The sequence below is a fragment of the Aptenodytes patagonicus genome, chromosome 10 (genome assembly GCF_965638725.1).
Source record: "Aptenodytes patagonicus chromosome 10, bAptPat1.pri.cur, whole genome shotgun sequence".
Classification (NCBI taxonomy): domain Eukaryota; kingdom Metazoa; phylum Chordata; class Aves; order Sphenisciformes; family Spheniscidae; genus Aptenodytes; species Aptenodytes patagonicus.
Genome location: NC_134958.1, coordinates 24,088,441 through 24,111,868, shown reverse-complemented (window position 1 = coordinate 24,111,868; position 23,428 = coordinate 24,088,441). Strand labels below are relative to the sequence as shown.

General features: G+C 44.3%; 1 protein-coding gene across 4 annotated transcripts in view; it reads left to right on the top strand.

Moving 5' to 3' along the window:
* The window catches only part of CSNK1G1 (casein kinase 1 gamma 1), a 112,736-nt gene that overhangs the window by 34,342 nt on the left and 54,966 nt on the right, over window positions 1–23,428 (top strand). For 3 of the 4 annotated variants that reach the window (XM_076348619.1, XM_076348616.1, XM_076348617.1), the window contains 2 exons: window positions 14,904–15,319; window positions 22,971–23,011. In XM_076348619.1, coding sequence (XP_076204734.1) covers window positions 15,142–15,319; window positions 22,971–23,011 — 219 coding nt within the window. In that variant the 5' untranslated portion in view covers window positions 14,904–15,141. Of the gene's footprint in view, window positions 1–10,452; window positions 10,542–14,903; window positions 15,320–22,970; window positions 23,012–23,428 lie in introns of all 4 variants that reach the window. The other variant, XM_076348618.1, reaches the window with a different exon arrangement.

Genomic DNA, 23,428 nt, shown 5'->3' with positions numbered 1-23,428 from the left:
AAAGGAATGTTATCATCAGGATGTGCTTTCCTTGGCTACAAATCTATGCGAGTACCTGCGTTGCATCTCTACTTCAGTTAAAAAGATAAACTTAACTCGTAAGTCTAGATGAGTGTGAAAGGGTAGAACAAATAGCTTTCTCCTCCAACTTCTGGAACCAAGGACTTCCTCTGATAGTCGCTCCTTGCTTACTGTTTATTTCTTTGCTGGGCGTTGGCTTCAGTTTCTCCCCGTTGCTAATCCAGGGGAAGCCATAAGGTGTCTTCTAATCTCTTTGCACCAAACTCATCTGAGTTGCCTTAATCTTATCACAGGGACTGGTTTTGGTTCTTGAGAAATCCTTAGGCTTCTCTCTGCAGTGTCACTAATTCTTATGTCATTATAGGATGGGAAATACAGTAGCACGGAGCTGCACTTACTATAGCTTCTTCTGTTTCCGTGTGTTCTTAAACCTTCATTTATATGAAGCTGACTTGCTAGCCAGCTTCAGTTTGAAATATCTGCCAAATGCTCGCTCTTACTTGTTGAATAGCAAGCAAGGTTATATGGTTACCGGTGTGTTTACTTTATATATGAAGAACAACAGCAAAGGTAACTGGTACTGTACGCTTTGGGAGGAAGGTTGCACCCATAAGGATGTCTTAGCTCAGACATAAATACCCATGCTTTGCCCCAGTGTCTCTTGAATGCTGATCCTGTAACGGAGGGAATAAGTGACTTTGAGAACAGCTTCGGAAATGTGGTTTCAGTGTTTGGATAATTCAGTATCTAATAAGACCCAAGTTGTGAAGCTTTTCTTGTGGACAGGGATGAGCAACTCCTCTCTCATGTGCGTTCCTTTGTGTTACGCTGCATAACTGAGCTTGTGCTTCATTATTTTCCTTGGTGAGGGAACACATGTGGATCGCTCTCCTCTGGCTTTATCATAATAGCTGGAGAAATTTGAGGTCTTTGAATTCTTTGTCAAATGGGATTGAAACACATGAATAGGTTAGAAGCTTGCAAAACAGGGATACCAACATAGCTAAGGCCAACATGTAAGTCTAATTCCTTGAGGAATGGAGCAAAATATTTCTTTTTGTTAACCGCAAGACTTGACTCTTGTTCATGCTAGGTGGTATTTATAGTTTTAATGGTATGTGCCTTGCCTTTCCCTCCTAATAGATTGCCGGACCGCAAGTGGGTGGAAGATTTGTTTGGTTTGGCACAATATTTGCTTTACATAAGCACGTCTCAAGTTTACAGCAAACAGAGGAGCCAGGCCGTGAACTGTGCAAAGTCCTTAACACGAGGGAAAGGAGAGAAGTGGGAAAAGCTGTCATGTAAAATTACCTCTCTGAAACTGCAACATCTCCTCTTCAGCTTGTTTCCCCTGCTAACTTGCATGCAGTTTCCTTAAGCTGACATTGCTCCATCAAATGCAATGTGAGCTTGAACACTTGTCTCAGCGCTGCTTGTTCTGCTGCTCGCAGCCAAACCGAAACGTGCTGTAGGTGGGCATCCAGTATCCTCGTTTTGGGTGTTGAATAACTTCAGTGGTGATCCTCTTCTGGCACTGGGGAGTTCAAATCTGAATGGAAGTAACCAAAAAGGCAAGATGACCTGGAAAAAAGGTAGCCGGGGTGTTCACTTACTACCTGAGTACTGTTTCTTGATCCGAAAAACAAGCATCAGGTGGTGGGACGGTGCTGAGATGCAGATAGAGGGTTATCGGTAGCAGCAGCAGAGGTTGGCACGAATTAAATCCACCGCCATGACCTTAGCACAGTGGTGTTGCCGAATACATCTGGCTTTGATAATGAAAATAAACACACTGCGGAAGCTGGATGTTGCTTTGGAACTATTGTTTACAGCTGAAAAATGGGGTTGCTTCATGTGCGCAGGGTCATCAAGCGGCCCTGCTGCATGGGACTGGGTCTGGGCTCTTGGTGGGGGGGACACTGTCACTGCCTGCGTTCAGACTGCCTTTTTGTGGAGGTGGAGGACTATCTGTTTTTCCTTGTGGATTGCCAGATATCTGTGCTGGCATTAACAGCTTCTCGCATCTTGGGCAGGTTCTCCATCACCTGGCGCAAAGGTGGGGTGATGTCTGGCCACATCAGGATAAGAGTGTGAATGAGGTAGGGATGGTGATATCTCCTAACCAGGCTGATCCTTTGCAAATTTAAATTTGTCTGATTACTGTGTACTTAAGGGGGGAAATTTGATGAGCTTGATGGTGTGTGAAGGCAAACGCTGTCAGCTGGAAGGATACAGTCAAAAGAAACCTCCAGAGCTTATCTCAAGACTGTCCCCATGAGAAGCCGGAGAGTATTTGTTTCCGTCTCTTATGCTGCTCGTGCCACCCAGATGTGTCCCGGTGTGCTGGATGGTTTTACGTGGGATGCCAACGTGGAGAGGCTGCCTCTCCTGATGCTGCTCTAGCTGACGTAGCACATGGATCTCATCTCGGCAAGCAGTGTGGGTGATTTGTACAAAGGAACTGCATCTTGTGAAGCATGGGTAGAAAAATGACGGGTGTGGGACGGTGCTTGCTAATAAATCTGGAAGAAGCTAAAACACCCATCCAGCACGTGAAGACTTTTAAGCCACTGTCAACTTGCTACCTTCAGATTTGAGGAAGAAAAAAACCCCACAAAACCAACCAACGACAGAAACCTTCAAGTATTACAATTTTTTAAAGCTGTGTAGCTTGCTCTCTGGAGTATCGGTGGCTTCTGCTTGGCTTTCCACTGCGGGCTGGTGATATGGGCTACTTCCTTGCCATATCGAGGAAATAACTGGGCACAAACATTTACTTTCTGTGAACAAATGCAACTGTCTAACTGCGTATCTTGGGATTATTATGCCTAATTGCTCTGCCGAGGAAGCGCAGGGTTTTTATGGAGCTTACGATATTTGTGTGGGTGTAGCCTATCTTGCCACTTGCGGGCACAGAACGAAACCAGTAACCAAGCCTGTACCTTGCACCGGGGAGGAGGCAGCTCATAGCTGCCAGCAAAAGGAGTGACCTTTGCTTTGTTTAGAAATAAATAAGAATAAAATAAATAAAAATTAAAAAAGGCAAGAGACAGGATTATTTCACGGAACTATCACAGAGCTCCTAAGCATCTTTTGGCCCTCCTGCAAGGGGGCTGTACTTTTCCAGCGGGTGTTTTGCTTGGTCTGCATGTAATTCTTGGCATCTTTCAATCGCGTAGGCTATTCGGATCAATCTCTTCTGACAGCTGAACTGCTTCATAAGGATACACAGTTGGGAGCTCTGAAAAAGGAGGAATCTTAAATCTCGGAGAGAAAGGAAAAAGTTGTTCTTTATATGCTGTAAGGATGCTACCCTGTAGGATAGGTAGGGGTTTTTTGACAGCTTGTTTTGGGTCTGTAGCACAGCTGCAGTGCTGGCTTCACGGAGTTTGTGTAATCCCATAATGGGAAGGGAAGACAAATCACTGCAGCAGGTTTCAGGCTTTGAGTGTAAAAAAAGTGAGCCTTAAATATTTAAGCTCTGTCAGTTTTTAACGGAAGTGAGCTATGCCAGTAAAAACCTTACCCCACAAAAAATAGTGGGGTGGGAGAGACCGAAGTGATGGTGGGGAATCGGGGTGCTGGCAGCTGCTGCCCTTTCTTGGTAGCAGCTTTGAGATTTGTTTGCTTAGGCTGAAGCAACGTATTTATTAAGCCCAAACGAGCAGGATTTATTATCCAGGAGTCTTGGTTCTTACCTTTTCAGCTACCTTGTGCTCTTTAACCTCTGCACGTGGTTGCAAGGTTTGTCACCCTTGTTTGACAGCAATTTGCCTCCACATAAACAGCACATTAAAGGCTGCAGGAGATTTCTCTCTGTATATAGGTCTTGGGTACATAGCTTCCTCTTTGAGACATAGTTTAGTTGCAAGCAAAATATGTAGGTAATGTCAGTTGAATTCCTGCCAAATGTCTAATTATATGAAGTGACAGCATGGTCTGATCCTCTGTCCTGTGACTGCCGGAAAAGGCAGTATCTTCAAGTAAGGAGAAGGTGAAGTTCAGGCATTAAAACAAAAAGACACACACGTTAAATCATTAAGTATCAAGTTTTCCTGTGTTTCCTCTTAATACACTACTTGTCCCTCCTTTTGGCATCACCATTGCTATTTATTTTTTTTTTTAAGAGATGCTGATATTCCAGCTCACCATCTCTTACATCACCGGGTTTCCAATTTTTTAACGAGCTCTTATGAGGAGTTTCTGGTGATGAGCAACCTGGAGCCAGGGGCCAAGTCAAGTCTGTTGGGCAATGGCTTGGGTTGGAGTCATGCAAACTTGGCAGGGATTTTCTATGGGGCGTATGCGCTTTGCCTGCCAGTCCAGGTCTTAAAGGTTAGCTACACAGGCTGCACAGAGTATGCTTGTGACTTTTATCCACCTGAACTGTTGGTTTTGGTCATGTTCCCTCATCTGTTTCTCTTTTCGTCCTCTCTTCATATGAGGCTGTGCCGTGTTGAAGAACAACTTCTTCGGTTTCTGTGGTGCTGAATATTGCCCCACAGTAGGACACGAAAGCATGTAGTCTCTCTTACAGCCAAATTTGCTTTGGCTGATTGCTGGTATTCATCCCTGGAGGACACACCTAAGCTGGGATGAATCTTGCCTGATTTATGTTGTGTGTTGGCGCTCAGAGCCTAAATCCTTGCAGCTCAGAGCCTAAATCCTTGCAGCTCAGAGCCTAAATCCTTGCACTGAATTAAGTACTTGCCTAAAACTCCCTTTCTGAAGGCACCTATTTCTGATGCACCTTCATAACTTCATTCTGTTTGGGTGGAAGTGGTATTTTCTCTAAGGCTTTGTTGCTTCATGTAGTGGACACTTGGACCGAGAGCCCTTACACCCTGATTTAGGTCTCAGTGCTGCGAGAGGCCAGACTAGCTTTTCTCTGTCTCCTGAGCCATCAGGTGCCAATGCTCAGCAGCATCACTGTGATGTTTTACACTGACAAGACACAGCACATGCAGTCTTTTGATCTTTGCAGCTATGTTTTGGACATCGTATTAATCAGCATGTAGATAATATTAAGCAGAGGGTGTACTGCTGCTTCAGACTACTAGCAAGCATCATCCCAGGTCTCTACTTAACTTGGTTGCAGGGACTGAGATCCTGAGTCTGACTAGCCATGTCTGAAGCTCTTTTTAGGAGATATGAGCCTTGGCAGAAGTTTGGTGTCCTTCTGATGTGAGGCAACCAAGAAACTGTTCTGCTTGTTTGTCCTCAGCTTTTTGAGGCATTCTGGGTATTGGTGGGACAGAGGAGAGGCAACCTGTTCCCATCAGGCAGTCAGAAGCCGAGTTTGGGGACCCGGAGCTTTCCTCTCAAGTTGGGGTACAGAGAGCCTACAGCTGAATCCCACTTCATTACTGTTTTGTAATTACACTGTTTTCATTGATACTGGGTGGCACTCAGCACGAATGTGTTCTTCCACAGGGGAAACAGGAACCTGATGAGTGCTTGCGTTCCTCTTGACACGTGGCCAAATGCTTCTCAGCACCTCTTTGAATTAGTCAGGGCTGCCTGTCAGCTCGAGCTGGGTTTCACTAACGCAGCTTCTACCTACCCCTTGCTATCAAGGGGTCTTCAGTTTTCTTTGACCCTGTCTGTTCAAGTTCACAAGGACTTTTCTTCTACTAAGAGGCTTTTTCCCCACCCCACACGAACACACCGTGGAAGCTGTGTTGGCTCTGAACTTGATACTTGCGTTCCTTTCTGAAAGCAGAAAAAAGCACTTCATGGTTTGGATAGCGCAAAGGGGTTTTTTGTGTTTAACCGCCAAATTTACCAGTCTTCTCAAACTCTCTGAGCCTGTCTGCAGTTCATCCTCCAGGCTTCTTTTCCTTGCTAGGCGGTGCGCAGATAAAACAGTTGTAGACTGTTGAGGTGCATCTGTGTTAAATTATGCTATAAACCTGCAAAAGCAATATTGCTTCCAGTGATCCAAGCCTGCTCCAGAGCCCAAGCCACAGTGGTGGTCTTGTCAAGGACTTTGCTCGTCGTTGATGCTAGTAACTGCAAACTACACCCGTCAACCACCATGGAAGCACATGAATCTGCCTGATGTGAGTTATTCCTTGAAGATGCATGTGGCTGTCTAGAAGTCATCTCTTCTCTGGTAGGCTTTGCCCCTTTCTTCTACAATTTCACTGCCTGAAAAGAAGGGGGTAGTATAGGTATATCTGAGGCTCTCTTTTTGCTGTTAACCAACGTGGTATATTAAGATGAAAAAAATACAGGTATATGTGATGCCTGGGTATCAGAGAAGAGAACATCTGCAGGGTTCTCATCCTGCCCCAGGTCTGTTGCAGACCCTTTGCTACTACCAGGTTTTTTCTCATTTCCCCTGTAGCATCCTCATAAATACCTATTTAAATATCTATTTCTGCTGGAACCTGATCTTACGTTGCCTTATGCAGCCTATTTTTTCAAGCAGAGATGGTATCCTAAATGTCGTGCTTTTTGCCAGTCTGAGAAGCCTTTCAAATGCTGGATTTTTAAAGCTGGGGTTGGTTACTGTAATATCAAGAGGTAGATCTTAAAAAACCTTTGTTGATGTGACGGTTCCTCCCGGAGCAGCGGCTCAGCAGGGGCTGCAGGACTCCTGGGGCTGCTGAGGATGCAGTGTTGGGGCTGGTGGTGTGCAGACAGCTGTGTGTGGACTGAACACCTGCGTCGTTTGGAGGTGCTTGCTGCTGACAAATGGGGCTTTGGCATTCCGTCAGGCTTTTATGCAGAGGGACGTGTGTCTGACTTCTGCAGCAAGCCTCAGAAGATAGAGGGGAGCTGATCTGGCAGTTGCTCTTCAATCTTTTCTCTTCCCAGCCTAAAAAAAAAAAAAAATATGCAGAGTTCAGGTTTCATTAGGGGATTTTTTAATTTTATTTAAGCATTCAACTGTTCATTTAGCTGTTCCAACATAATGCAACTCTTTATGAAGAGCACTAACCCTCTTTTTCTGGCAGATTATGGTCTGTAGTCCTTTGTTAAGCGTACAGGAATATGTGTACATGGCTGCTGGCCTATGTTTGGCTTGAACATGGTTGGGGAAGTGAATTAATCTAGCTTGCGTTGCACAAACCATTTCCCTGAAAAATGGTCTATTTTTTGTTTTGACTATCTTCGTGTGGAAGAACTAAATTACTAACTAGATTACTTTTTCCCTCCCTAACATTCCTGGCTTTCATGCCACGCTTGTGTAGAGGGTATCGAGAACAAAGTTCAGGAACAAACTTACAGAATGGGTGTTTGGATCGGTCTTGGTGAAACAATCAACCGAGACTTATTTGGAAAAGTAACTTAACACATTTAGTTGAGGATTATAATGTGTGTTAACAGGTTCACAAGGTCTTCAAGGAAAAGACTTCATGGAAGTTCACTTTCCTAGGGTGGAAAATGGTATGAGTTCGTTTGGGTTCATCTGTTTCTGTAAAAACTGTGTAATTGTAGGATGTCAACTTGACAGTCCTGTGCATTCATGAGTAACCAATGAGTGTAGTGATTCCCAGTCGTCCATCCTTCTCCCTTCCCACCAATTTAGACTTAAATACTGTTTGTATGCCTCATCTTGTAAGGCATTTTTTTTCTGCCTGTGAAGCGCTGAACAAAACTAAATGCACAAGCTGAAGATTAAATTGTTGGGTCAAATGATTCAACAGAAACAACTCATAATGTTTAAAAGGCATCTGTAGTCTTCAAGGTTGGAAAGAACCTCCCAAGTGTGGGACATCTGACCTGACGTGCACCTGCTTTGCCGTAGTCTGCAGCAGCTTTGTCGATGCTGTTACCAGCTTTAAACTGCAACAGAGAATTTTGACCTACTTTTTCAGTTTTTCTGTTGTTTTGCACAACATTGAGGACACTGAAACCAGGTCAGTCTAGTGCTGTTTGGGAAAGCACAGATAAATGCTGATCTGGAGGTGCTACTGGGATACAGGCAGGTAGTTGAAATACACTCCCATAATAGGAAGCTTATTGGGGGAGTATCTCTTAGTAGAAGATAGGTAACCTCTAGGTAACTAGAAAGCTCTTGAGTGGGAGAGAAAAAGGCAAAAAAAAAAAGTATATTTCTCATGGCTGAGTAGAGAAGAGCATTCAGCCTCTGCACCCTCCCTTCCTACTAGCTTGTGTAGATAGCCAAGCACCAGAGCAGGATCCTCTTCCAGGTTAGACCAAGATAGGATATTTGCTTATCTGTTGATTTTTTTTGTCCTTAGGAACAGGGCAGTTCTCGTTAAGTCTTTTATTTTCTTGTTAGTTGAACAGCAGCTTTACCAGAAGTGAGTAAGGGGGTGGCTTTGGAAAAAGAAATTTTTGTTGGGGCCAGTTGGAAAGTAGCATTGGGCAGAAGCAGGACAAGAAGTGGAATGTCATGGAAGGGAAGAGATGATGTGGTGGGATGAGAAGGCATGAAGGGACCTGAAGCCAATGGAGATGTGTGTCCATGTAGAAGAGAGCAGAGCTGTAAGCGAAAGGTTTACTAATCGCATTGTAATATAGGAAGAGCATTGACACCTAGGAAGCTGTTAATGTATGCAGTGAAGCAGAGGACACAAAGCCAGCTTGTTCCTCTAAACTTAAGGGTGTCAGCTAATAAAATGAGTTGGCAGATGCTGAGAATGTGAGTGAACACATCATGTGTCCTGGTTTCAAAATACTCTTCTTTACCTGCATCCTGGCTGTTACACCGTTTCCAGAGGGTGAACAGTTTGTCCCAATCTGTGGCAAAGCAAGCGAAGTTTTCTGCTGCTGAAGGCTCTACTTTTTACACAGAATAAGGATGGAAGCTGGTGATCTCATATCCATGTGCTTATAACATGTCAGTGGGAGCCCTGGAGGATTTTATAGCCTTTGAAGTCATGTGGAAAGTAGCAGATCTTGTCTGGAAAGCACTCCCCGGATCAAGAGACTTAGCAAAAGTATTACACAGGCACCTGGGGTGGATGTTGGAAAATACAGTGAGAAGGCATGTGCCTTGTCCTAAAGCAACGATCTCGGAGTTGCTTTGAGAAATTGAGTTCCTGTCTCTGTAGAGAGCGGGATGAGATCACCCATCTTAAAAGAAAATGGGGCTTTCTTGAAGGTCTCTTCTTAAAAGAAGGAAGAAGGAATTGTAGGGCTGAACTACTTCTGCTTGTTAGGGTGGTGATCCGTCCGCCAAGCATTTGCAGTTGGATTTCTAGCACGTTTTGACTCCTTCGTGAATCAGAAACGCACACAGACCTGGATCAGGTCTGCTTGATTTGATTTGAAGAAAGGGGGGTTCATTTGCAATTTCAGTTTGGACATTTTCTGAAATTGTGCCACAAAACAAGACTTTGACAGCTTTTGTTCTTATCTTGGAAGGGTCTCCAGCGTATCTCAAGTAGGTCAAAGAAATTTTCAGTGCAAGGGAAGCGAGCTTTTCCTTTGAAGGAATAAGGATTGCTCTGGCTTCTTCACACCGGTCTCTCTGTTTGTGTTGTCCTTTACTTCTGCTGCTTTCAAACCTAAGGACTTAATTGAGAAAACTGGATGTCTGTGAGCAATGTCTCTGTGCTGTAATGAGTGCTCGGTAAGCGATAAACCTTCCTTCATGCTGGACTGTGCTACGAATCACAACGTGAACGGCAGCTGCCTTCGACACTGCCTAGAAGCTGGTTTGTAGCTCTAGCGCTGCGGTTTTATTGATGGAGGTGAGGTCGTGATTTAGATCTCGGGTCCTAAGTGTTCTGAAGTGTGTAGGATACAAGGTTGGTTTTTTTTATTTAGCTAACTGTGCTTTAATTTTCTTTCAAGCCTGTATCTTTTATTAAATAACTGTTCCTGTGTCTCCAACTATATTGTAGTGAAATGAATACTGGAATTGGACTGAGTCACCATTAGGGAAATATCTTCATGCAGCTTTGTTTAAATGCAAGTAACTTTCAAGAGCAATCTTGCTGAGTGGGTGGAAAGGTAGGAAGGAAAATCGTTATGAAAAACTTTGAATCGTGGCAGGAAATAGTCCTGGCGTTCTGAGTAGTCTTTAAATATTAATGCGACTGACTTCAAATTACAGTCTACTCTTCATTCTTCTGCCACTCCTCTTCCAAAGCCAAGCGCTTTGTTAGTCCTCAAAAGCCATATTTGATGCCATATTTACTACATTTTTTTTTTAGTATGCGGTAACAATAGTGAAAGATCTTTGTGCGATTCGGTGTACCAACAGCTGGGATCTGCTCGTAGGGTTGGCCATAATAAAGAGGTTATCAAACGCTTGGTTCACTCATTCACTGCTGATCTGAATTCCTGTTTGCAGGAGGCTTTCAGCTGAGAGAGGATGTTTAGTGTTTGCAGACTGTCAGGCGTGACCTTTCCATCCTCCTCCCTGGGGAGACCTTATACAGATGGGGAACGGGGGAAGGGTGGAGGCGTGCGTAGTAGCTTATAACTGTTAACATCTTATTTCCCTAGCCAGAAAATGTGTGGTGGAGCTCTGTACTTAGTCTGCCTGAGAAGAATGGAGTTGCTTGTCCCATCCGAGATGCACTGAGCAAGATGGTGTAAGTGTCAAACCAAGCAGTATATTTCTGATGTCGGATCTGAAACTTGGCACACGGGGCTTGAGCTGAGTTCAGACTTTAGTCTGGAGGAGGGGGAAGCTGTATCGAGGCTCAGGAGGGCTTGTGCTTGCAAGAGGCTTGAGCAGCCCTTAGAGGAATGATGTCCTTGTGTCATCGAGCACTGACAGAGCACCGCCTGCCCTGCAGTCTTTGAAGGTCAAGGCCAACTCATATCAACCGTTGGAAACATGTTAAATTGTGCGCCTTTACCTTTTGGTGGCTTTCGGCCCCATTTCATCATAGCTGGTAAAACGCTTTTCTATAACCATGCTGTCTTACACCAGCAGGTAGCCAAACAACTTTGAAAAGATCTGCACCTAGGCGTCAGGTTCTGCTGCAGAACAGCCTCACTATCTGGATCCATCTGCTCTGCAGGTTGAAAGCTGGTAGTACTTCATGGCAGAAGGAAGGTTAAACGGCTTCTGGCATCACGCAGGAAAACATTGTAGTGCGTTCTTAAACAGCTTGTCTCTTCCCAGTCCACCTCATGTTCATCAGGGTTGTTTAGAAACACTTTCCGGTGGTTTTAGCTTATATTGACTTTTCTTACGCTCTCTACTGGCCATGTAACTGTTAGCTGAATGAGCAAGAAAAAAAAAACAAATCTGTTTGCAACTTCATAAAAATTGTATCATTCCTCCTTCCTGTGCTGTAATCAGTCCCCGTCGTGCAGATTTTGCCTCTTTCTTTCAGGGTTTTTAGCCCCCCTTCATGTAGTCCTTCATAGTAGCATCTCCTCAGTCTACGGAGCTGTGCTGCCCTTCATGTCTCACACAATGCTGTGCATTGTTTTTTGCAAGCGTAAACTGGGCAGGGTTTGTGCTCTTGCTAGAGACCTCTTTCTGTTACCCTTTTGTGAGGTCTGTGGTTGTTCCCCGTGGATTATCCAACCTTGATGAAAAGAATGGCTTTGGTCTCCAGGGAAAACAAATCTTCCTCTCTAGCTTTGGTGGGATCAAGCGTGTTTTCCAAAGCGCTACTTTTTTTACTCATAAACTTCGCTGTTCTGCTCATCTTTCTTAGTGATCCAGCCCTAGAAGCACTCCATCATATTCACATTTGATTTCTGTTCAGCAATAAAATTCCTTAGTTTCAATGACTGTCCTTTTGGGTTTTTTATGTTGTTTGTTTTGAAGCAAGTCTCTCCTCCCAGGACAGGTTGGGGTGGGGTCCAAGTGCTTTTCTGATATCTGATAGAACATCGTCATTGCTTCTGCAAGCTGGTTTCACAAAGCAAATACAACCGTGCTTGCATCTACGCAAACCGCTCTGAGAAGCAGTGCGAACTCACCCCCTCAAAATGAACGCTGCAGCTGAAAGTATGTTGGGATGTCTGATGAAAAACCAGTTCATCCTGTTTGCCTGTAACGGATACTTCCTGCTTACCCATATTCAGTTTTAAGTATTAAACCTTGAATTAATTTGAGGTACAAGTAAAGCTTGGTAGTACTAAATACTGAATTTCTTGTATGTGAACATCTCCAACTCTTCTGTCTCTAGCTGGGCCAGCGGTGCTTAATCATGAATGGTGTTTCACACATGAGTTAGTACCATGTTGGGAGCTTGACGCTGCAGCTTCTGGGTCGGAATGGCCAAACTGGTAGGATGGATGCGATACAGTGGTTCTTGGATGACCTGATGATTTTCAGACCTCCTGGATTTGCTGCAAACATGCTGTATGATGTTTTCTGCAGAGATCCACCTTTGTGCACAGCGACAACGAGAATTCATCTGCTTTTCACTTTAGAAAAGAGGGCTGCTGAGTCACGGGCTGGATGAAATATCCTGTGGGTTGTAATCTGTGCAACCTGAGCTAGGTTCTAAGCATTAGTATAAACTGTTAAAGATGGGTGGTTTTGTGGGATTGTTATGTTGCATGAAGCATCCTTTTGTGTGTATGGATGTTTCTTTACGCTATTATTAGTTCCTCAAGGTCTTCCTGATACACTGTGGAGGGACACAGCATCCTTCCTATGAAGATGGGAGTCTGTTTAGAGTCCTGCAAACTCCCTGTCTGATATAGAAGCCTGCAATAATATATGAACAAAAGCAGCGGAAAGCAATTCCAAAGTGGTGTGAAAGTTGTGCGTTCTCTGTATTTAATCTGTGCATTTTCTGCAGAAGTATTTAAAAAAAAAAATCTAGGGAGGAAGCTCAAGCTGGGAAGAACTGTGCCCTCTTTTGTGCAAACACACAGAACTGCAAATGGAAATGGATAGAAAAGTTCAGAGTTGTGCTAAAGACTAGTTCAATATTCAGAAACTGGAATTTCCAACTGGTAGCTACCTGCATTTTCTGGATCTAATGTGAATGACTTCTGCCTTGTGTTACAGATGCCTTAGATCAAAACAAAAGTTTCCAGAAATAACGGTATACCACAGTTGAAGGCTAGGGAAAACATACTCGTATTTCAAAAGGGCTGATGCTTTTGTTCCCTGCCACTGGTTTGTGGATGGGTAATAATTCTTGTCTTTTATTTTTGGATAACTGGAAGTAGGTAGGTTAGCTTCATCTCATGAAACAAACAGAAGAAACCCTTGCTAAATCCTCTACAAATGTATTGCTACAGGAGGACTGAGCCAATTGTCTCAGTAACTCTTGAACCCTCGTAAATATGGTTGTGTTTCTGGGCGTATCTGATAGTGTTTGATTGCTGATGTCATTCCACATTGACTCTTGTTTAGGTGGTTTCATTTAGCACTTCTCTGCTGACTTTAGAGGTATTTGCTAACTTCCGTGCAAACATCGAAACCTCTGCGTGGATGCCTACAGCTGAAGCAGGACACAAACCTTGTTTCTAAAATTATTCAGGCACTCTTCCATTCACGTCTGGAAAATCGTGAATGCAACAGTGTCCTAAAGGAGTACAATCCAGTACGTATAGGTCCTGGGGTGTGGGGGATAGCTCCAGGTATGTTTATTCCAGTTCTTGCTGAAGAACTGCACCACAAACATCTCCAGAGTGTCCACATCTGCTGCTTAATACTGGCTCCTGATGCAGCATCTGTACAGACAAAGCATGCTGCAACCTTTCCCTTCATCCTGCTGACTGCTTGGGAAATGAGGGGAAGTTCACCCACCACCACCACCACCGGTACCTCTGGACTGTCCCATCAGGCCGCAATGGTCTGTTGTTACAGAGGCTTCAGAGTTTCATGTCCGAGTGGTAGAAATTTCTTCTGACCACAGTGGGGCTGAGCTGAATCATTTGGCTGCACTAACGATCCAGTGTGAGTTCACGTCCTAGGAAAGGTCTCATGGTGAGATGTCAATCTTCCCTGCGCTCCCTGGACTGCACTTGTGGAGCAGGACCCCCTGGGTCTGTACAGCTCCTGCCTCTCTCTTAGGCTTGTCCAGGGGCACAGAGGAACCGCTTGGCCTGCATGGGTTGAGAAGCATCTATTTCTTGTCCTCTTTTGACAGAGTTAGCAGACTGATGCTCCTGAGATGCACCAGTGCACTGTCTGGAGTAGTCCAGAGTTGCCTGCCCTTGGGGTTATGGTGGTGACAAGTTTGGACACGCGGGAGGAAGGCGTACTTCAGTTTCTCTGGGAGAACTGTCAGGATTTTGTTTGCCAGTCATGAATGCAAGCTGCCGGAGAAGATCTTGGCCCTTGAGTCCCCCACCCAATTCCATTAAAACGTCTGTTTTTTCCAAAACCTCTTTTTTTTTTTTGGCAACTAAATCATGTTAGTAACGTGAACTGTATGTTGATACAGATTTCAGGAAACTTCTGTATTTTTTAAAAATAATAAATCTTGCTTTGGCTACTAATTTTGGTCACCTCTGTAAGACAACAGTTTCAATTAGCAAATATATCTGAGGTCAACTTTAGATGTAAAATGAAGGAGAACTTGACTTCCCAAGTGCTTCAATGTTTTCTTCTCTTGGCACCTTTCCTTTGCCACTTTTTATTTTTTGTCTGGCTTTTGTGTAATACTTTATAAATGTATGACGTGAGAAGGAAACAAACTTTACACTTCACAGTTGCTTTAAAGATGGGACGTGATCTTCTTGCAGTTTCCACCTGATGCGCTGGTGTAATTGAAGTTGCTTTTGTTAGTATGTGCAGCCTGAGTCCTGGTAACTCCAGTAGCAAGCAGTGGATGGGCAGCACTTACATCTCTGTGTGACGTCGGGGCTTTTTATCAGAAAACTGTTAAGAAAATGGTAACATTGCCGTATAGCTGTTAATTTCCTCGAGGCCGGGAAAGTTCTGGACATTGGTCCTGCTGTACGTTTCTTGCTTGGTAGTTTAAAATAATCATTTTTATTTCATGTATCCTTTTTCTTTTCCCCAGGTAAGAAACCAAAAGCAACCTGCCTTTACTGAGTTCTCAAGAACATAATCAACCCCTTGGTACATTATCAAGATGCATTAGGAAACTGGATACGGTGCCAAAAGAACTCCATGTGTTTCCATGACTCTCTTCGACCCTGACTCAGATACTTTTGGATATATATTTCTATTCTAAGGAGAAGAGTGCGTACTCCAATTCCTTTCTGCCAGCTTGCTGGCAGAGATATTTCCCTAAGATCATGGACCATCCTAATAGGGAAAAGGATGAAAGGCAGCGGACGACGAAAGGAATGCCAGGAAGGAGCGGGCATGGTTCTCGACCAAGCTCATCGGCGTCTTCTGGCGTTCTTATGGTGGGACCCAACTTCAGAGTGGGCAAGAAGATTGGGTGTGGGAACTTTGGAGAACTCAGACTAGGTAAGAAGTAACCGTTTTAGTGGACTGCATTATCCAGATTAGCATTTCACCACTGGAATATAAATACATAAAAACTTACCCTGGCTTGAGAAATGCCTGTGCTTGTCTTGTTTCCCAAGTGTCGAGCTGCCTTACCTGAAGCTTCTGACTCGGAAGATGTAACTGTTAGCATTTTTTTTATTTGCATAAAGTCAAAGCGAGTACACTGGAGAGGCCAAAGGTGCAAATTTTGAACAATCTCAACAATGAAGACTGTTCTTGGCACTGAATGTCTTGCCTAAGGTGAAAAAAAATCTTCTTAACTGCCTGGATTGCTAAATCTTGCTCTCAATTTCTTGTTCATGAGCTAGAGCGCCCTATTAAAGTAATGGGTGAGACTCTTTTCCCGGCACTCGGCCACATCTTCTCTATTCCACATCCCTCACTAACCTCGGTGCCCTAGTTTCAGCCCCGTCACCTGCTCCCTGATCTGTCCCATGTGTTTGACTCACTGGCTGGCGAAGAGTGGGGTGTGCTGACTGGCCATCTGGCTGCTGCCTCTCAGCCGCTGAACCGGCCCAGCAGCCCGTGATTTTTCGTGGTCTGTTGGTCTTCTAACCACATGTCTTGCAGCTGGTCGCCCAAACAGATGGCTACGCTAATGCTTCGTTTGTTTAGGATGACTTAAGAGCCCGATGCACTGCAGCGCAGTGCATCGGGCTCTTAAGTCATCCTAAACAAAAGATAGTTGTTTTTTAAATGAGGTGGGGGAAGCAGCCAGTGTTCTTAATTACATGCCTCTGAGCTTCCAGTACGTGGTTTTGGGGTAGTTGCTGTAGATCAGAAGCAGCATCTCGTGACGGTCTTGATCCCGACTTACTTAAAACGGTTGCGTTTCTCCTCTTCTGCTGGATGAATTGGATTGCTGTGGTAGTGAACCTGAGGGTGCTCAAGACAGGTTGGGCAGGATTTGCCCCAAATTCGGTATGTACTTAGGGTTGGAATTAAAATAATTTGTGCATCAGGCACAAGGGATGATAGATAAATCAATCAGGAAATCACTTCAGGTAACCAAAGGGTTATAACACATAACTACTGATAATATCTTTGTAGATTCCTGCTCAGAATCTGTGTATCTTAGATTAATCTGTGTAATCTTTCATTCTAAGGTTTGGTTATTGCATCTATGTGATGTGCCACTTCTCCACAGTGTGAAGATTAACCAGCTTGCTTATGATCTGTCTCAGTAAACAGGTAGTTTTGGTTTCAGCATTACATCAGAGAAGGTTTATTGATTTGCAGGAACAGAGATAATGCTCCAAAGGTGGAGAGAAGCTAAGGGCAGGGACAAAAACTCCCACCTTCATGAACATGAGCATAACTGGCAGCTGAAGATAAGTTTGGATCCTTACAGTACCATAACATGAATAGCTGTACTGCATTTTCAAAGCTCCCCCCCAACAGCAAATGTCACAATAGCAGGATCCCCATGGAGATGTTGAATTGCTTTGTAATCCAAGCTCTGCTTTGAGATTCAGCAGCTGTAGTGGATCCCTCCAGGTGGATGGCTCTTGGCGTTTATTCGGCTGGTGCCCAAATGCTGATCCTGTTTCCATGGTTCTTCTTTTTCACATTTCTCAATTTTAACAGTATTGGATTTCTGACTAACGTATTGTTTCAAAGCACGGATGCTACACAAGAGACTTCACTTATGAAAAAGTTGGTTTACTTTGCTATGGAAAAAGCAACTGGTAAATGTTTTGCTAATACTGGTTAACTAAGTAGCATGCTGTATTTGGGCAACAGGCCATACGAACTGATAACAGCAATTAGGTGTAAGGTCCTTACAGAAGCTGTATTACTTTTTTTTTAAACTGCTATTGCTTTTTGCCAGTCACTATAGCTTTAAGAACTCCTGTTTGCTCAAATATCATATATTTCTATTGCACAGATGTGATGCTAATTATCACCGAATTGTGCTGGGGGGAAGGAGAAGCAGCACATCTGAAATACGAGCAAACAAGTCCCTGATAAGTTTTGTCCTGCAAAGATGAATGGCATGCCCTCTGCTTTTTGGCTTTTTTTACGTGGTTTTGGAGAAGTTAAGCACCAGTGACTGCTTTTAGTAACACGGGGAGAACAAAGTCACACACTGATAAACAAGGGGAAAATATATTTTTCCAATTCCCCAAAGAATTTCTTTTTCAGGTCTTGTGTTTTCATTCTAAGCTGCTCTTGTATCACGCTCCAGCACCGGACAGAGGACTGATTGTTCAGGGAGGAGATGGCATGTACGTACGGAAGCTATTTTCTGCGAATATCGAGCTCACTGCTTAGGGTTGATGTTTCTTGCTGCAAATACAGATAGCCCCGGGGATATTATTTTTTTTGAAGCATGTGGGAGCAGCACAGTTGGATTCCAGCCCACAGATGAGCTGAAATGGAAGATGAACGCAAAACTCAGTGTCTGGCCCAGAGTAATAAGATGAAATGGGGTTGACTTGGATGCTCTTTCTTCAGACAGGCTGCAGATTAGGTGGTGTCTAAGAGCTTTGGTTTCCGAAGCGGCTCAACCTACTAGCAGGGGTACAGTGCCAGCAAAGAGCAGGGTATCTTGCTTGCCGTCCCTGGGCCGAACTCTGCGCGCTTATGGGGATTCGTTGCCTTTTGTGCAACGCCAAGCCCTGTCATGCAACTCCTGGTTGTCTGCCAAGTTAATTCTCGTGCTGCCTTGGGAGCTGGAGCACGCCTGAAGTTTTATAGCGCGACTTCTGCTGTTATGAGATCCTGCATCTCCACCCCAAGCTGATAGGAGAACTGACATTATGTAAAACAGCCTGAGAACAGACTCACTGGGCTGTAAAATCGTGGTGCTCACTGCTCAGGAAAAATGAGATTTAACCTGTTAAAATCTAGTGCCGTGATAAGCCACGGCTGTAAACTTCACCGTAGAAAAGATCCCACCACCTGAGCCTATGAACTGCCTCCTTATATTGACTCATGGACTTACCCAGTGGGTATTTCTTGTATTTACCTGAAATCCTGAACCATGAGCCATGTTAGGGATAAATAAGCCTCTTCACGTGTCTCATTTTTCCCAGTGTTTGGCACCCTTATTTAGTAAAGCAATTAAATAGGTACTAATGTATAATTATTCCAGTTTCGGTAGGTTGGAAGGTTTTCTAAAATAAGCATTAAGTTCTGGATAGACCAGGGGCTTATTTTAATGCAGAGCTGTAGAGTGAAGCCCAAATCTTTTTGCTCTAATGCAAATGTTATCTGGTATGTTCAAAACAGTGCTTTCAATTATCATTTAAAAATGATGATTAATGCAGCTTCTCTCTCTGTTTGGAGGGGAAAAAAAATGTTAGGAGGGCTAGATCCTGTATGTTGCTTGTATCCTCCCTTGATAGGCTACTGTACCAAAGGGATTTTTGGAGAAGTCTGTGTTTTCGTGTGCTACCCGAAGAAATTGTGTAGTGTCCAGAAGCCAGATGTCAGCATGATTCACGCAGAGGTCTCGGGAAGATTCAGCGCATCTCGGCAGTGAGCAGCAAGCCCCAAACTAGAATAAAGCTGCTTGTTTGTACGTTGCCAAGTCAGAGCAGATCGATCAGATCTGGGGAGGTGTCCCCCCCAAAAGCAAGAACTGCCCAGCTGACTCCTAGGCTGCAGTTTGAAGCCAGGAGCTCTGCTTTAAAACAAATAAAACAGTTAAAAAAAAAAAAAATTATAATACCATCTGATATCGGGGTTGGTTTTGTCTTTTTCCCAAATAATAAAATCATCATGTGAATATAGGGCTAGAATAATGCTAGGTGTGGAGGGAATGGGTAGGAGTAGATCTGGTATAGGATCCATACTAGAAGCTGTTATTCGGCGGCATGTGTTCTAAAAGGCACAGCAAATCTGCCACTACAAAAATCAATGTGAACTCATGCTTCAGCTGCCCATGGGATCTGCTCTCTGCAGATGCTCTGCTGCCTGGGGTGAGCTCTGCTTGGTCTTTAGGATGACCGGTTGGATGTTTGCTCCGTTACCCAGCCCTTGGTCTGTAATCAGAACGTATTGTCCATACAGCGACAAGCTAGAAGGGAAGGGTCAAAGCATTTTTGATTTGTCATTCGTGAGAGTTTTGCACTTGTGGCTCTTAACTTTGACCTGTGGGAATGGTGCACACGAGAGATTGATCACTTCGGGATCTTCAACCAGTCTACAATCTGTCTGTATATTCGACACGTCTTACTGCCAGGGCTTGAGAAATCCACTCTGTTATGTTTCCCATGTGAATGCTGGTGACTTAATGCATCACTTCTCATTTAGAATATGTAGTTCATAATTGTCAGTGGAACTATCCAAAACTGAGGCATGAACTTAATCGCTGCTCCATCAAAAGCTTTGCCTGAACTCGAAAGGCTTTTGTTAGCACAGTTGTATCATCTCAGCTGTATTACAGATCTTTTGTCTTGCTAAGATAAGATGCAGCTTCTATTCATGGCTTATTGTACTGTGCAGATTCACTTTCTCCTGTGAGCAGTACTGCCTTTACTCTTCCATTTTAATACCATGCTGCCTTGTAGAAGGAGGAAGAAGAAACCATTACACCTTGGACAGTGTGATAGCAAAACCAAGGGGTAAATCTCAGTCTGGAGCAAGCCAATGGAGAGATTTTAGGGATTTGCTTTGCCGTCGTAGCTGGCAAAGCAAGCATCTCATGCTGCAGCTTTAGGAAGGGTTTGGAATTCAGGAGCTGGACCCGTTGGCACCCCTTTATGTTCAGAGTCTCCCTGTAGTGCGTGCTCTGAAGGGGATGAACTGGAGGATTACTTACTTCATTTACCTTTGGCTGCTGGCCTGACATCTCAGACTAGCGTTCTGCTAATCCCAGTTTTTTAACTGAGGAATTTCATTACCAAAATTATCACCAATCTAGTCCTCAGCCTTATGAACCAGACCATAACAGGCTGGATTATGGCTCCACATATATGGAGGGTGTTGGCAGTGTCCTTCTCTGCCTTGAAACGAGCTTGGAAGAGCACTGTTTCCCCAATATCGTTATCGTATGTCGGTGGGAGAGCACAAGTGTTGGTAGAAGGTCTGTGGGTCATCACTCCCTGGGTGGACTTATACCCCTGCATGTTGAGTGCCAAAACCACCTTGAAATGGTGCGTCTCCAAGATTGTGACGGAGGTCGTGGCATCTGTAGGGGATGGTGTACCCATGCCTCCCTCCTTGGCTTTTTTGCTGTTTAAAGCATCTAACTCTCTCAGGTATTTGGGCTGGAGCTTCCCTTAGTCTGTCTCAGTGTCCTCAAACTGAGCATCTTGATGGGAGTTCAATCCCTGTCAAGAGGAGGGGAGGAGGAAATGTCAGCGGCGAGCTACAGCTGGAGCTGCTGATACGACTCATTTGCTGGTAGCTAATACGGAGCAGATAATTTAGGTGTATTTAGGCTGCCTTCTCTTAATGTCCTTGCATGTTCTTCCCCCCCAGCATCAGGCTGGAGCCCTTACCTGTCTCAAAGGGTGGAGCAGTTTATCCTGCCACCTGCTTTCCTGCTGATTTGGCCTTCCAGCTCTTTCAGTGCTTTGAAGCCACTTTCCAATGTCTGAGTGTTTCTGATGCAACTGCAAAACCTACCTTCTACCCTTCATTTCCAGCCTGGACATAATAGCTTTTATTAAAAGATCTAAAGAAATAGATTCAAACAACCCTGTGTTGCAAGGGTTAATGCTGGAGCTCAGCTTACACCTCTGCTTGCATGAAACACTTCCTCTAAGGATGTTTAACCTCACATTTAAATGCCTGCCCTGTGTTAAACAGCATTGCCGGTTACTGTAACAGGTTGAAGCTTTCCATAAATTTTTTTGGCTGCCCGATGAATGTTAAAGCAATCTGCTTGGTGCGGGACCTGGACTGGGAGTGCCCCATCTGAAATTCGGAGGCCAGAACTACACCGACAGTTTAGCGGGGATGGTATCAAAAGAAGTTGAACGCAGAAAATATGAAGCTGTTGTAAAATAAATAAATGGGGAATTTCCCCTGATAAATATTTCAGGATTCAAAGATGACTGCTTGTCTTCTCTCATGTTCATAATGTCTTTAATTTTATTGAGTCTTCCAATGCTGTTGCTGCATGCAAAGAGTATCCGTATGCAAGGGATGACATGGCATGTTTTTTAATGGTGTCATGCTAGAGCTGCCCAAACTCCTGCCGGCTCTGAAGTATGTCACTCCCCGTCCTGGACTTTCTCAATAGCTGGTCTGTTCTAAGCATCAATATCTGTTACAGGAATTGGAAAGTAAATGTGTAACAGAGCTGGGCGAAGTTGATGCTACAAACGAGCACTGATAACTTCCAGTATAGATTGCTATTGAATTTTGGAGCTATGCCGTCACTCAATGAAAGCATGATTTGTGCTGTAGCGGTGCTAGGAATGATGAGCAAAGGAGGTCAACACTTCCCTGTATAAAACCATGGGGAGCTTTGTGTGGTGGAGGCTGCCCTCCTCAAAGGATACGGTGGGACTAGAGGAGGTCAGAAGGGTAGCAGAGATGTCAGGATGATGGGACAGATCAGGTACAAGGACTGCCTGAGCGTCCTGCCCCAGTGATATCTCTTCCAGGAGAGTTTGCTGTCAATCACGAGCAACATGGAGAAGGTGAAGGGGGGGTGATTGCTCAAATTACCTAGCAGAGGAACCGGAGGACGTTGAATGATACGATAACTGGCAGCTTCAGAACACACAGAGAGATGCTCCTTGACACATGTAGCTGTGCATCTCTGCCACAGATCGCTAAAGAGGCCAAGGGCTTGGTTCAAACACCAGACAGGTTCCTGGAGGAAAAATTCATCTCCAGCTGTAGCACACACGGGTACCAACTCTGGCTCAGAGTCGTGGAGCCACAATATACTGGCAGCTGGCTGCGTGCTTGCCTGGTTATACTCGTCCTAGGCTCTTGCCCTTTGTGCTTGCCAGACCTACTATCAGACTAGACCCCGCTCTGTGTTTTGGGGTCCTGAGAATGGGTTTTGTTCTTTTAGTGTATTTTTTAACATCATTGGTACCATATTGTCACTGAGAGTTATTGGCATTATTAGATTACGAGGATTGCCTTTGTGCCGCTGGCATACAGAAGGCATTTTATACACGCTGCCTGCCTGTTCGTAGAGGAAGAAATAAAAGCTGCGCATCGGTACAAAGGTTATTTCCATATGCTTCCTTGCAGTAGTCACTTTGATGTATAGCACAATTAAGCTAGTGAAACTCTCTATAGATCATAGAATAAAATTGTTCAGTGTCCAGCAGATTCAAGGCATTTCTGAAAGAAATGATGCTCTGACTCTTCATTTTTTGTTCCCCAGACTTTTTTGGCCTGATGTGGATAATAAAACCTAATGTGTCTGGGATACCTCCTCAAACACTTGCATCGAACATAAGTGCTACCATAAAACACAATTACCTTACGCTGAGTGGAAGATAGTGTTTGCCTGCCCTGGTGAACTGCTGCAACTTAATATTTTGAGGCTTACACTTTGTTAAAGGCATGAACTTCAGTGGGGAATTGAGAAAAGACAGCTCTGTGCCATCAGTGACACTCTTCTGCGTTGTGTCTCTAGCTGCAAGTGTTGAGTGTGGAACTAAAAGATTTTTTTCTTTTTCCTTCGCAGGTAAAAATCTCTACACCAATGAATATGTAGCGATCAAACTGGTAAGTAGAAGCTTCAGGTGTTCTTAAATGACTTGTACTTAATGTTAAAAATTCAGACAAAAAGCAGCTTTCTCACTTTGGGCTTAATGCTGCTCTCACCCTCAGCTAGAATAACTTATTTAAACTAAGATAATTCCTTGAGAACACTAAAAATGAGGAAAGAATCCCTCCCTCCACCTGCTGAACACTTTTGGTACTTAAATGATCTGCAGCTGTCTTACACCAGTGAGCAAGCGCCTTGTTCCTCTTTCCAAGCTGGCTGCCATGTCCCAGTGGACGGCACCAATTGCGGGTTTGCCACCTCTTCCTGCTCTCTGGGCTGAGTCTTTCCGTTCAGGACTCCGTTGATTCTCCAGACCCTTACCTCTCTCTAGATGGGCTGTTGTCAGAGCGTTTGGTTAGGAGTGTGGCACTGTG